This window comes from Vanrija albida (genome assembly GCF_041260175.1).
Source record: "Vanrija albida strain AlHP1 chromosome Unknown contig_3, whole genome shotgun sequence".
Lineage (NCBI taxonomy): Eukaryota > Fungi > Basidiomycota > Tremellomycetes > Trichosporonales > Trichosporonaceae > Vanrija > Vanrija albida.
This window is the reverse complement of record NW_027191422.1, coordinates 92,712-106,200: the sequence shown is the minus strand read 5'-3', so window position 1 is coordinate 106,200 and position 13,489 is coordinate 92,712. Positions and strand designations below refer to the sequence as shown.

The following is a 13,489-nucleotide window of genomic DNA, read 5'->3' as shown; positions in this document are numbered from 1 at the left end:
CGGCGTTCTCGGATCGGATCGCGGGGTCCTGGCGCGGGTGGGGGGAGGCGCTCTTGGGTGGCCCATTTCCTCTTAGACGGGTTGAATCAGTCGATAGCAGGCACTATCGTCGCTACACTCGCCCATGAGGAACAGGCAGATATCATCAGTGGCCCAGTGGTTTGACAACTCGATGCGTGATAAGCGGGCGGTGGACGGGGTGGCAGACGGCACGTGGCGGCACACTATGTACGCCGAGGATAACGGAGCCCGCGAGCCCACCCAGCACCGCTTCCGCCAACTCCTCGACAACAGCCGCGGCACGCAGAACATGTTGCCGCTACCTGCGACACGTCGCGTCGTGCCCACGGCGACAGTGTGCGTGCGTGCGTGCTGTTGGGTCTAGTCGCCACCTCTCAGCTGAGACATAAGACTGACTTCGAAGAACAACCAACTTGACAGCTAACAACCCTCAACAACATGCTCCGCCTCCCCCACCTCGCCCGAGCGCGACCACCCCGGCCCCCCCTCCGCCCCAACCTCACCCCCCACCGGCGCACGCACACCCCGCCCGAGTGGTGGCGCGGGTACGGCTTCAGCGCGGACCCCGCCGCGCCGCCCGAGCAGCCGCCGCTGTGGGCCGCGTTCCTCCCGCTCCTCGTCCTGGGCGGGCTGCTGGGCGTCGACATGCGGATGCGCCGCAAGCGTGCGCAGGCAGAGAGCACGGGCGGCGAGGGGCAGAGCCCGCCCTCGAGCGCTGTCTCGACCCTCGCGCCGCGCGATGGCGCGGACGTGCTCCAGCGCCAGCGGGCCGGGGGCATGCGGGGCGGGGCTGGCAGAAGCAGGAGCCGCCGCTGAAGGGCTGAGCTGGCCTTGCTCCTCTGGTCTATGCTCCACCCCGCTTCGACCGCGGCTCGCCGCCATCCCCGTCGGCCTGTACTGGCCCGAGACGCGGGCTCCCTGAGGACGTCGTGAGTGGCTCCACAGCGACAAGGCCGACAGCAAAGTCCGGAAGCACGCACGCGTGCAGCCCGAGCTCTTGATGGAGCGCGACCGCGAACCGCACCGCATGCATGCACAGCCCCGACGACGGAGCTACCACCATAGGATGGACGATGTTTCACCCCGAGGCACGGCTGCCCGGTGGTGCCTCGCGACGCGTGCCGGCCGGCTCGTCAGCGTTCGGCATGGGGCTCGACGTCCGTCGGCGCGTCGGCGTCACGACTTGCGCCTTGCCGACTTGCCACTGCCCACAACACCACCATGCTCCGGCCCCTCCTCCGTGCCCCGCTCTGTCCGACGCCGCGGCTAGCAGCCCTCGCGCACACCCCCGTGTGGCTGGCCCTCCCCCGCGCACCTGCCGGACCAGCTGCCCGCCGAAGCATTCACCACCAACCCGAGTCCTGGGCCCAGTGGTGGCGCCGGCTAGGGCGGGGAGTGTCGTCTGTAGCGGTGTACGCCTTGGGCACAGAGCAAATTGTTGGCGGCGCCGTCGCCTCCGTCGTGGTCTGCGGGGTGGGTGCGGTGTTCATCTTCTACGAGATGAAGAGGGAGGCAGCGGGTGCGGCGCCGACATGTGAGTTGCCCCGCAGCGACGCTTCTGACCGACAGCAGCGCCACCCGGAACCCAGCCCTGCACCAGTAGCCCGACCCCCGCGAGTCAGACCATGGCACCGGGCGCGCCGCCGAGTACGAGCGTGCGCCTGCCAGCCAGGGAGGCCACGACAGACACCCCCGCATTCGCACGAACGCAGACATACCGCTACCTGCACGGCCGCGGCTACAAAGTACTAGAACGCACTGTGGATGTATGATGTTTCACGATGCCTCCTCCGTGCGTGACTCGCGGATGCCGGCCGGCATGTTTTCGTCAGCGCCTGGCATGTGGCTAGACGTTGCCTCCACAACATGACTTGACACTGTACACCCCACCATGCTCTCCCGAGTCCTCCTCCGCGCCGCCCTCCGCTCCACTCCGCGCCCCCTGCCCCTCCCCGGGGGTCGTCCCCTCCCCCACATCGGGCGCCTCCCCCTCCCAGCCACCCGAAGCGCGTGGACCCAGTCCCCGCGCGAGTGGTGGCGCCGGTTCATGTGGGAGGTGGACCTCGCCCGGCCCGAAGTGGTGCCGATCGCCGTGGGGCTGCCACTCATCGGCGCGGCGGTGTACTGCGGCCTCTGGAGGGATGCGCCCAAGACAAGCACGTCTGGCGGCGGGCGCGATGGCGAGGCAGCGGCGCCAGCGGCAGGTGAGCTGCTCCGCAGGACGCTCACTGACGGCAGCGCCGACTCGAGGGCCTAGTTCCCCGGTTCAAGTCAGCAAGGGTTGAGAGATGTCTTGTACTATCGAGGCAGATGCATGATGTTTGATGGGGCCGTCCCGCCAGGGCCTTGTTGATTGCTGGCGGCCGATGCCCCGCGTCAGCGTTTTCGGCCAGAGGCGCGGGGAGGTGCGTCAAGACAAACACACGCCGACATGACACTGCACACACCATGAACAGGCTCCCCAGGCCCCTCCTTCCCGCGCCCCTCCGTGCAGCAGCACGGCCCGTAGCCCTCCCCCGCCGCCTGCCCCAAGCCGCACGCCGAAGCGCGTACTGGCAGTCCAAGCGCGACTGGTGGCGGCGCTACGCGTGGGAGGTGGACCTCGACACGCCCATGCTCCCCCTCGCGGTGTTAGAAGTCTGCATCATCGGGTGGGTCGTGTATGATGCCCGGAGGCGGAAGAAGAAGAACGAGCCCGAGGTGAACGCGTACGGCGATGTCGTAGCCCGCGACGGCGAGGAGCAGACGTACACTGCTCCGCCTGCGCCGCCGCGTGAGTCTGCCCAGTGATGCCGCTGACCGCAAGCGCCGCGGGACCCAGCCCCGCCTGCCGAGCCGTGGAACCCGAAGTCGGTGCCGCCTGAAGAGCGGACGCGCCCGCCCCATGGGCATCCGGCGATCGAGTGGTCGCTGCTCGAGGACGAGTAGGCTGGCCGAGGATATAGGCGGATTTCCGGGTCGCCCTTGGGGGTGTGCCCCTCTGGCATTGTTCTTCGTATGTAGCTTTAATAGCCCATGGCTCCATGTGACATTGCGACGCGTCAACCGTTGGGAGGGGTGAAATCAGTTGCGCCTGAAGGATTGAGGTGTATGGCCGAGACGGCCGACTGCTGTGCAGCGACGATACACATGTGCCTCGCACGATCCACATCCACCCTCTTCCCCGCTCAAGGCACCCCCCTGGGCATCAGTGCCGGAGACTGCAGTGTGCGTCACTGTCCCTCAGCACTGGCAGCGCCCCGCGCCATGCTTGTTAACGACCGCAGGTCGCCAACACCACACTGCCACTCGCCCTCCCCCGCATCATGTTCGCCCGGCGTTTCCAGCTGCTCGTCGACACCCTCTGCCCCCGGTTTCTCGCATTCTTGACCAGGAGCTGCAAGCGCTGGTACATCGCCAACCGCGACTTGCCATACAACCTCCCCGAGCGCCTCGTCTTCAGTTTCGCGTTTGGCGGCACCTTCGGCACATGGTACTACGTGACCGGGCCGTGGCCGCGCGAACCCGAGCGACGTGAGAATCCGCCCCAGCCGCAGCCGGAGCGGACGTGCCGCCCATGGCCTGCCGGTGCCGAGTGGCAGGGGTTGCACTGGCGCGAGCGGTACGTGCCCCGCGTCACGGTCGCAGAGGCCAGGTCGCGTGCCGAGGCGCTTGCCGAGCTTCGTCGGCACGCGCTGCCTCCCACACCGACACTTAATCTCGTGCTGCACTTCACCCCGGCCACCAACCACCATGCGCCGCCACCTCCGCCAGCTTTACCGTCGCACTAGGCTTTGCCTGCACGACTTTTTCAGGCTCGACCGCACGCCCCCGAACACCATCTTCGCCTCTCGTTCAGAGGGGTTCCGCTCCGCGTCGGGCTGGTACGCCGCGCTCGGCGCGTCTGCGTTGGTCGTATTTCCGGGGTTGATTTTCGCTATGAACCGGGTGGCGAAGAGGACGAGGGCGTTGGAGGCGCGGCTCAAGGCGCGTGCCGAGGGTGCCGATGGCTTCGTGCCCGATGACCCACGATAGTGAGCGCGGCGTACGGCGGGCGGCGGGTGGTGCTGATTCCGCAGACACGGTGGGTTGAGCAAGTCTGGATCGGCTCACACATACCATTCACATGCATTATACTTCACCCTACATCTAGCGGTTTGGTCGCGTCTCATCCGTACACTCGCTTCTTTCTACTGTGCGAGTGAGAACGAGAGGAGGGTGCCTGGGGTGTGGCGGGGGCTGCATGCCGAGCCGCTTGCAGAGCGTCCCGGCAAGTGCCACTGCGGTCCCACCAAACCTCAACGCGTTGCCACATGTCACCCTTCATAACCCATAACAATCACCCATAACATGCTGCGGCGCCCCCTCCTCCAGCTTGGTCACCACCGCAGATCGTTTGGGCGGTCCCTCGTCGAATCCGACCCCCGCCCCGAGTCGGACGGCTTCTGCCTCACGGGCGGAGGGTGGCTCATTCTCGGGGCGTCGGCCGTCGTCGTGGTCCCAGGTCTAATGTATTCGGCTTGCCGTGTAGTTGCCGAACAGAACGCGCTGGTCGAGCATCTTGAGGCGCGGGCGACGGGGGCTGATGGGTTCGTGCCGGACGGTGCGGGTGAGTTCGGGAGCGAGTCGTGCTGACTGAGAGAAACTGGAAACACGGGCGAGGCTACTGCTCACCACGCCACCCCATTCAGCCCAGGTCCGGCGGTCGCGGCTGCACACATCACTATTCAAGGGGGGCGTCATGCACTCGTATTCGCAATTCTCCGGAACCTTTTTGAACGGCCGCTTTCGGGAGGATGAACGGTGTGTGGCGCACTGCCCGACCCCCATGTCTAAGTGTGGCACGAAGCACGGATGCATCGTACTAGACTATAGCGCTGGCCGTCACTGATGGGCGATACGAGCCTCGTGGAGCATGACTGCCACCTGCACCGCCAAGTTGCCCCAGAGCAGGGAGTTGCGGCCGGTACTCGAGAAGCAGATCGCGATGAATCCAATCAGGGTGTCACGGGGGTCAATCGGCTGCCCATGGACGGGTGGTTGTAGCTCGTCGGTGGGATGGGCAAACCGGTTGTTGAAGCACGTCACGAGGGGGACATGCAGAGCGCTCTCCTGGATCGCCATGAGCGTGCCCAGCGTGCCGGCCATGTTCTGCGCGAGCGGTGGTGGGACCCAGTCGGTCACCGGGCCCCACTGGTTCGTCGAGGCTACGACGTGGGCAAGATCAGTCGCCAGCCGGACAATGGCGCGAAACTCTTGGCGGACGGGACCGCGCGGCAGCATGATCCATACGCGCTGGAGGAGGAACATCAACTCAAACAGTGAAAGCCTCCTGGGCACCGGGATTTGGGCAGCCTGGAGCTCGCTGAGAGACTTCTTCCCCAGCATCCAGTAAGAGAACGTGACCAAGGTGCCAAAGAGCCCCTTGAGCAGAGCGGCGGGGACAGGCTCTTTGGGCAAGGGTACATGCAAGAGGCGGTTGATGAGGTCGAGGTCTTCGCGGTCGCGCGGGTCGGCATTGGGTGGGTCCATGGCTCGTCTGGGGGATCAGCGGCTATTGCGCCATATGAAGCGTACTCCTTGCTGGGTGAGAGGGTACAGGCGGCTGGAGGCCGCGGGGAAGGCCTGGGGGAGCGTCGGGGCAGTGTGAGCGAGCAAGGGGAGGAATTCAAAGGCAGGTTATGTAGACAAACTGACCAGGGGACAATGTTTGTAGTCGCAGGATGGTCGTTGTCCATAAGTGCAAGTGGGGGAAGGGGAAAGGTGAAGCACGGTGACAATGCCATTGTCAAGTGCCACATTGGCTATGATCGGCACAAGGTCACTCAATTGAAACGCTTGGAGGATCGGCGCCGTATAGTGGCCAACGGCACAGTGGTGAAACCTTTCCCAGTGCAGTCGCTGTTGTTGTCCTGTGAAGGGGGAGGGAGGGAGACGTTGATGCTGTTGTGAGTCGAGTGGTGATCAAACATGACAAGGCTCGACTTGCCAGACTTTCCTGCCGCTTCGCTCACCTCCCTCGCACCTTCATCAGCCACATCGTCTATATAACACCGTCCTCCTCTCCTATCCATGTCCTCAGACACACACAACCAACCATGAGCACATCTGGGTCGGCACCACCCATGGAACCGCCTCCAGCCGCAACGCCGTCCCCGCCGCGGCCGGCCGCGGGGCCGCTCATCTTTGTAGTAGATGGCTCTTTCTGGAAACCTTAATCACTCTTGAACACACGGTGTTGGGTCAAAGTAGGTGCCCCCTGGCACGTGTCACATACTCACTGTAGTCACTCGGCGGCCGGGTGGTAGACGTCAAGACGCATACGCAAGAGAAGGTCTTCGGGGCGTTCACAGTTGTTCCGATACTGCGAGAGCTCAAATCCGATTTCCGTTGGAACGACCGGGTGTACTGCAACGCTGTGTCTCTGTCCCCCCATCTTAGAAACCAGGGCTCGCTGATCACGCATGTGGACACGGCCTGGATTGAGAGGTGCTGCAGGGCTGGTGAGCTCCTCGCTCCGCCCGTATCCAACCGCAGACTGTATTTCTACCCCACCGACGATGAGGAGCTGCCGGCCTGCCAAATAGTGCTGGGCCGGCTGGAAGAGTACCTCGAACTGTACGAGCGCCGTGGGGCCAGTTTACAGGGTGGCAAAGGAGCGAACAACGTTAAAGGAACGCCCAGCTTTGCTGAGTGGGAGAAAAAGGTGAGTGTCAAGTGTGGCAACGCTGATCTGGCCACAGGAATACCACAGCCACAAAAACGCGGCAGAGGGCGGCACGTCAAACGCCAGCACCTCCGATACCAGCACCGGTACCAGCACCACCACCGGCACCGGCACCAGCACCACCAGCACGGAACACATTGACGAGAGGCTGGGGATTACTGTCTTGACCGACAACCGCCTGTGGTTTCAGGAACAAAACCAATGGTACGCGGACAGGACGAGGGGTGTCACCCGCCTCATTCCAGACAATGGGTCCGACGAGACGGTTGAGTTCTTGTCGTCTTCAACAGTGCCACATACGCTGGCAGTGCCGCCGACGGCCGCAGTGGTACCAGCACCAGCGCCAGCTCACATAGGAGCTGGGATAACGGCTCCAACAACGGCACCCCCAGCCCCAGCACAGCCAGCGCCGGCACCCCGCACTCCAGCACCCCCAGCCCCAGCCCCAGCAAAGCCAGTCCCATCACGAACACCCTCAGCCCCAGCATCTCCCGCCCCAGTACGCCCGGTCCCAGCACCCGCAAGGGCAGTGCGTCCACAGCCAGCCCGCCCAACGACACCATCCTCAGCACTACCGCCCGCCGTACCCCCCGCCTCCAGATCCCCGGCACCTGCACGCCCACCCTCAGCAGGCCCACTCCTAGCACCCGCACTCCCAGCAGGCCCAGCATCAGCGCCGGCGACGCCATCACCATTGACCAAGGCTGTGGCAGGCCCGTCGCGAACTTCCAAGAGACAGTCGCCCCCTGCAAAGCCCAGAGGGGCACATGTTGAACGGGAGAAGAGGCGACTGAGCGGCGGTAGTCAGGATGCTGAAGGCAGTGAAGCTGCTAAGCGTTTGACCCGTGATGCCAAGGACGGGGCTGTACTGTCCACGATCTGGGAATGAACCCCACAGGAGGTGTCGCAGATAGACGACCTCAAACGGTGGTGTGGAAAGGAGGACCTTCAACCCGGGGGGCCAGACACGGCGTTCCTCCGCGGCACACCTGTACCGGTATCAGTTGAGGAGGCAGCCGAGTTTCTCTTCTTTAAGCCTGGCGCAACCGGCATTACCATCGAGAACGCGGTCAGAGAACTCGCACTTGCCCGGCTCAGGAAGGAGGGGCGGCACGTCGCTATCTGTTCACTTTCCGATGTCTCTCTGGATTGCGCCAGCCATATCCCCGATGCGGGGGGGTTGGGACCGACAGTGAGTATAAAAGCGACAATAGCTGACGAAGCAGCCTTGGGCCCAATATGTCCTCCTGGAGTGGAAGGAGACTGTTGTACCATTCACCATACAGGCGGTACTCGACCGTGTTGGCAAGAGGATGTCGTTCGGGCTAGCCGTGAACTTCGAACCAAGCATCGAGACACGAACTGCGATTGAAGCGGCGGTAGGCAAGGTGAGCCAAGGAGGGTACCCAGTTGACAATGAGGTGGGCGCAGTATACCTCGGTGCTATGCCGACCATACACGCTGCCATTGTGAGTCACGGAGATGGATACTCTGACGCTCGAAGTATGTTCAAGTGGGGGAGTATATGTTGGAGCTTGAGCAAGCCAATCGGGTCATGACGCTTTACCATTTGTTGTCTTTCGTGGCACCGGAGGAAGGACCGGCCCCAGACATTCCGAGTGTGGTGCGGTTTACGGAGGACAGCGCGCGTACCGCTGCGGCTCGAGTCCTCATTCAGCTCGCTCAGCAGCAGCCGGCCAAGGTTGATAAGCCGAACAGTGACGGGCCCCAGCGCAATGGGGACGGGCCGGGGAATGGCTCTTGGGGCAACAGTGCGGGCCCCAGCCGTTCGAGGGCACCATGAGCAGTCGTAGCTTTTGTCGTGGTATATAGATTAGTAGTTGTCATCTATAAATTAGTGCATTGTCAGCGTCAAGATGTATCGAGCTGTCTCGAAACTATCTTGATGATTAACAGCGGCCTTTGCCGTCGTTGGCCGGCGGCCAATCGGCAAGCGGAGTTCAGGCAGATTGGGGTGGCTCCGCTTGCCGAAGAGGCCGGCGCGACGACCGACTCGACCGACTGCTCTTATCCGCGACAACGGCGGCCTATCTCTTTGTTCTTTCTCTCTCTCTCTCTTCACTCTCTCTCGCACTCACTCTACTCACCACTCACAATGGTCACCCCAACCCCCGCCCTCCCAATCATCAGCATCGCGCCCTACCTGCCCGCCACGTACGCCGACTACAGCGACGCGGACCGCGCAGCCGTCGCGGCCCAGTTCCACGCGGCGTGCCGCGATGTCGGCTTCCTCTACCTCAACGTCGAGGGCTTCCTGCTCAAGGACGACATGGACGAGGTGCTCACGCTCGGCACCGAGTTCTTTGAGCGGCCCCAGGAGGAGAAGGAGAAGATCCACATCGGCTCGATGGACGGCGCGAGGGGTGAGTTCAGTTGTTTGTCTACAGTGGGGCCATCTGTTGCCGATTGCCGCGGCTGCTGGAGAGCTCTCAAACGAAGCGCGCGGATACAGCTCCACTTCGGCCCGTCCTCCATGATGGAGATCCTCCCGACGGGAGAACCCCCTCCCCCTCCCCCACCCCCTCTCCCTGCCGCTCGCTGACGCTCGCGCAGGCTACCAGCGCTATGGCGAGAACATTACGCAGGGCAAGGCAGACCACCACGAAGGCCTCGACCTGTACGCGGCCAACCCGTACGAGGCTGTCGAGGCGGGGGCCAAGCCCCGCCCGCTGCAGGGCGACAACCAGTACCCCAAGACCCCGGCGGGGCTGCAGCCGGCGCTCGAGGCTTGGGTCGATAAGATGCACGTCCTGGGCGAAGCGGTGATGCACGCCATGGCGCTCGGCCTGGGCATGGACGAGGCCGAGTGGAAGGCGTTCTGGAAGTTGAGCAACAAGAGCTTCTGGAGCATGCGCCTGATTGGTGAGTCGAGGCCCCCAAACCCTGCACTCGCTGACCCCCGTGCAGGCTACCCGCCCCTCCCGCCCAACGCCGACGGCCGCTCGTGCGGTGAGCACAAGGACTACGGCAATCTCACCTTCCTGCACACGGACAGCACGCCCGACGCGCTGCAGGTGCTCTCGCGCTCGGGCGAGTGGATCAACGCCAACCCCGTGCCGGGGTGCGTCGTGGTCAACATCGGAGCAATGTGGGACAAGTGGACGGGCGGCATGTACCCCGCCACGCTGCACCGCGTCATCCACAAGGCGCCGACGTACCGCGTCTCGCTCCCCTTCTTCTTCGAGCCCAACTTTGACTCGAACATCACGCTGCTTGACGCGGCGAAGCGCACGGCCGCAAAGGAGGGCATCGAGCTCGTGCCAGAGCCCGACGTCCTGTACGGCGACTACCTCCTCGGCAAGGTCTCGGGCAACTTCAAGTACTAGGCGCGGGGGTTTGCAGTGTTGTATGTGGTTGTACGGGACGCGGATGGGCTATGCAAGCAACAGTGCATTATATGGTCTATGTGTCGCTGCCCCCTACATGGCAAACCAGACGCGTACCTCGCGCCGCAGCCACCGCAAGCCCTTGTGCACGTAACCCAGCGGGCCGGGCGCGACCTCGCCGTCGTAGTTGACGTCGAAGCCAGCCTCCTCCAAGTCGCGCTTGCGCTCCGCCTTGTCCTCCTTCCAGAACATGATCGTGAGGATGGCCTGGCGTCAGCGGGGCTTGGCGCGTCCGACTCACCTTGGTGCTGAGCAGCACGCACATGTACACGAGCGCGACGATGGCGACGACCCAGTTCTTCCACACGAGACGGTAAAGCGGGTTGACGTCGCGCAGCGAGCCCTCCTCGCCCGACAGGCTGTACATGTCCTTGTTGCCGATACACAGGAGGCCGAGGAGCGCGAGGGCGATGCCGGCGACAAACTGGATGCCATGCACGACGTAGTGCGACGGTCCCTGGAAGTGGTATCGGAGCCAGGAGCGCAGGGCGCAGAGCACCAGCACGACGCCGGCCGCGGGGTAGATCCATAGCATGCCCGTCGCGGCCTCGTTGGTGATCTCCTCCACCACTTCGCGGAGCAGCTCGGTCGCGTGCTCCTGGATCGTCTCGTTATGCGGCGACGTGTAGTTTAGGCCCACGAGGGATTCGAGCTTGGCGAGAGGCGGGCCCGAGACTTCAACGCCGGTTGACTGGTCGTGTTAGTGGTGCTACCATGCCAGACTTTTACCACACCCACCTTGCACACGCCGAGGATGATCTGCCCAAAGTACTGCGCGGCGAGCACGTACGCATCCTGCTCTGGGTGTTCCTTGCGTGCTATCTCGGCCAGCTCCTCGTATCTCGTCTCAAAGTTGGGCATGAGGTCGAGGCTGTCGAGGTGGAGCGAGATGTCGTCAAACACGGCCCCGGCGAGCTCGGTGCCGTTCTGGAGCGCTGCCGTCGCGGTGTCAAAGTACTCGACAGTCCGTTGGATCGCCACGGAGAACGAGTGGATCGTTACAAAGTTCTGGGGTCAGCGAGGCTAGATGGCACACTCACAATCATCGACGCCAGGAGCAGCAGGATGACAAAGTGGAGGGGGAAGTGCACCATCTCCCACACGGCGCTGCGGCGACTGGAAACTGTGTCGGTCTTGCGGAAGTTGAAGAACAGGAACGTCCAGATGCAGAAGATGACGAAGATGACGAGGAAGATCTGGAGGTAGAACGTAAAGTTGGCCTCGGACACGAGGATCGACAGGGCGTTACCGAACGCGCGGGTGAGGCTGAGGAGCCCCTCGCCGAGGATGATGAGGGACAGCGCGCCGTACCGCTCCGCGACGTACTCGTCGGACGCGGTCGGCCCGCTGACACCCCACACGACCTGGAACCAGACCGTGGTCATCTCCACTGCGATGCCGAGGTAGAAAAGCGCGATCTTGACCCGCGCAACGGTGGCGCTCGAGGACGAGAGCGAGGTGGCAGTGACGACGAGCGCGATGGACGCGGTGAGGGAGAGGGAGGTAAGCCGCGCGCCCGGGACTTTGCGCTTCCATCGCGCGCCGGCCGAGATGACTGATGTCAGCGGCGAAGCGCGGGGGACTTACCATAGCGGTACTGGAAGAGCAGGAGGCCGCGCGAGATGGCGTACGCGATGCTGACTGTGACGAACGAGTCCTTTGCGCGTTCTGCGAGTGAGCGGGTACTCGGAGTGATTGACACCCGACTCACGGTGCTCGACCCGCTCCGCTGGCGTGGCTCCCTCCTCATACGGCAGCAGCTTGCCCGGGCTCCAGCCGCCGCTGGCCGCGCCGATGAACACAAACACCATGAGCTGGAGCGACTTGAGCGCGCGGTGGAACGTGTCCTCGGCCTCGTACCGCGCGTCGTAGTGCAGCTGCGACGTCCAGATCCACACGAGGATGACATAGTAGCTGGGGTGTGAGGGGGGAGCAGAGTGGGTGCTCACGAGAAGAAGACGGGGATCGCTGCGGGCGTTTGGATCTCGTGCGAGCTCGAAAAGACGGAGAGGACGGCGACGACGACCAGGTCTGGCGGGTGAGCACCCTACGACCATCGCACCCACCATAGAACAGGGACGCCCACTCGCTCGCGCGGTCCGCTTCCCGGAGCCACGGCTGCCGTGTCGGGTCCACCAGCTCGAGCTCCTCTTCTCGCGGCGGCGCATGGCCCTCGGGCTCGCTCGTGTCCTTCTCGCCTGGGAGCAGCGGGCGATGGCGGTAAGGTATGCGCTGGATCGGCTTCGAGAAGCGGTGGGTTGTGGAGCGGTTGAGCGTGGACGGGGTGATGGGAGAGCGATAGTCCTCCGTCTTCGTCTTGGGCGGGTCAAGGCTGTGTGTGTGAGCGATGACAGGGGGTGCACGCTTACCTCTTCGTCTCGAGCTGGTCGAGGACCCGAACGTGTCTGCCGTTCGCCTCGTCTTCGCTGGCCCCGCCCTCGGAGGCCGAGTGGTACGCCGACGTGCCTGTCGCCGAGGACCTGCGCGATGCCAGCACCGAGCCGGCCGCGCCGTCGTGCAGAAGCTCGACTGCGTCTGGCGACCGCACGTTGTCTGCCATGTTGTATGTTTCAAAGTCAAGCGTCACGTCGATCACCGGTGAATGGTTATCATTTTCGCCTGCGGATTGGACGTGAGTGGTCAGCGGCGTCAGTTGGGTGCCCTCGGTGGAGCCGGGCCGAGGCCGTTCGTTGTGAGCCAAACACGGTCGGGGGAGAGGCGGGGAGAGCAAAGGAGATGGATAAACGAACACAGGAACGGACGAGGATGAGCGCGTCACAACAACGTGGGCATGACGGCATGGTGGGGGTCGAGGTGACAGTCAACGTCCAACAACAACTCTTGACATTGATATCTCTGCACGTAAAGGACCGGCGGGACAGCACACCGATCTCGAGCCAGCGGTTTGATCTGGCGATGCTCGGGCCCCCGCGAGGCGGGACCGCGTCGAGAATCGGGTATCGCCTTTGTGGTGTTGGCCAGCGTTGTACTGGCCCCCGGCAGACACCGACGAACGAGCTTGAGGAGGTACATAGTGCTGCGTGTCGGCGCACTCTGCTCCGTAGCCTCGGACAAGTCAGCCACCGAGTGTCAGCAAGCTGCGCGCTGCTCAATGGGGACGGCGTGATGCGACCAACCGGCGTCCTTGCCGAATGGGCCGGCCGGCTTGTTTTGAAGGGTTGTGGGGACCCAAAATGGACCGAAACAGACGCGACCTCGTGCTCCCTCAAGGACTGGCATGTACTAACATCCCTGCTCTGACCAGACAGCTGCGCACCGGGCCGCTGTCTCCCGCATGCCCCACCGCAGCCCCCGCCAAGGTGTACCCCGCGTGCGGCACCCATCCCCCCAAGGA

At 63.8% G+C, this 13,489-nt stretch overlaps 6 protein-coding genes across 6 annotated transcripts; 4 read left to right on the top strand and 2 right to left on the bottom strand.

Moving 5' to 3' along the window:
* Positions 1 to 459: 459 nt before the first annotated feature.
* Positions 460 to 837, top strand: Q8F55_003312 (uncharacterized protein; the record flags this gene model as incomplete). Its single annotated transcript, XM_069351856.1, has 1 exon — positions 460 to 837. The coding sequence occupies one exon, from the start codon at positions 460 to 462 to the stop codon at positions 835 to 837; it is 378 nt and encodes a 125-aa protein (XP_069209274.1).
* Positions 838 to 2,469: 1,632 nt separating this feature from the next.
* On the top strand, positions 2,470 to 2,949 carry Q8F55_003311 (uncharacterized protein; the record flags this gene model as incomplete). The annotated part of the gene is made up of 2 exons (XM_069351855.1): positions 2,470 to 2,794; positions 2,828 to 2,949. The coding sequence occupies 2 exons, from the start codon at positions 2,470 to 2,472 to the stop codon at positions 2,947 to 2,949; spliced, it is 447 nt and encodes a 148-aa protein (XP_069209273.1).
* A 377-nt stretch (positions 2,950 to 3,326) lies between these two features.
* On the top strand, positions 3,327 to 3,791 carry Q8F55_003310 (uncharacterized protein; the record flags this gene model as incomplete). Its single annotated transcript, XM_069351854.1, has 1 exon — positions 3,327 to 3,791. The coding sequence occupies one exon, from the start codon at positions 3,327 to 3,329 to the stop codon at positions 3,789 to 3,791; it is 465 nt and encodes a 154-aa protein (XP_069209272.1).
* A 1,093-nt stretch (positions 3,792 to 4,884) lies between these two features.
* Q8F55_003309 (uncharacterized protein) lies at positions 4,885 to 5,532 on the bottom strand (the record flags this gene model as incomplete). Its single annotated transcript, XM_069351853.1, has 1 exon — positions 4,885 to 5,532. One exon carries the CDS (start codon positions 5,530 to 5,532, stop codon positions 4,885 to 4,887), a length of 648 nt encoding a protein of 215 aa, XP_069209271.1.
* A 3,311-nt stretch (positions 5,533 to 8,843) lies between these two features.
* Q8F55_003308 (uncharacterized protein) lies at positions 8,844 to 10,074 on the top strand (the record flags this gene model as incomplete). Its single annotated transcript, XM_069351852.1, has 3 exons — positions 8,844 to 9,111; positions 9,302 to 9,610; positions 9,656 to 10,074. The coding sequence occupies 3 exons, from the start codon at positions 8,844 to 8,846 to the stop codon at positions 10,072 to 10,074; spliced, it is 996 nt and encodes a 331-aa protein (XP_069209270.1).
* Positions 10,075 to 10,167: 93 nt separating this feature from the next.
* Q8F55_003307 (uncharacterized protein) lies at positions 10,168 to 12,694 on the bottom strand (the record flags this gene model as incomplete). The annotated part of the gene is made up of 9 exons (XM_069351851.1): positions 10,168 to 10,341; positions 10,376 to 10,825; positions 10,873 to 11,142; positions 11,175 to 11,689; positions 11,722 to 11,802; positions 11,846 to 12,048; positions 12,084 to 12,165; positions 12,201 to 12,466; positions 12,504 to 12,694. The coding sequence occupies 9 exons, from the start codon at positions 12,692 to 12,694 to the stop codon at positions 10,168 to 10,170; spliced, it is 2,232 nt and encodes a 743-aa protein (XP_069209269.1).
* Positions 12,695 to 13,489: the final 795 nt, after the last annotated feature.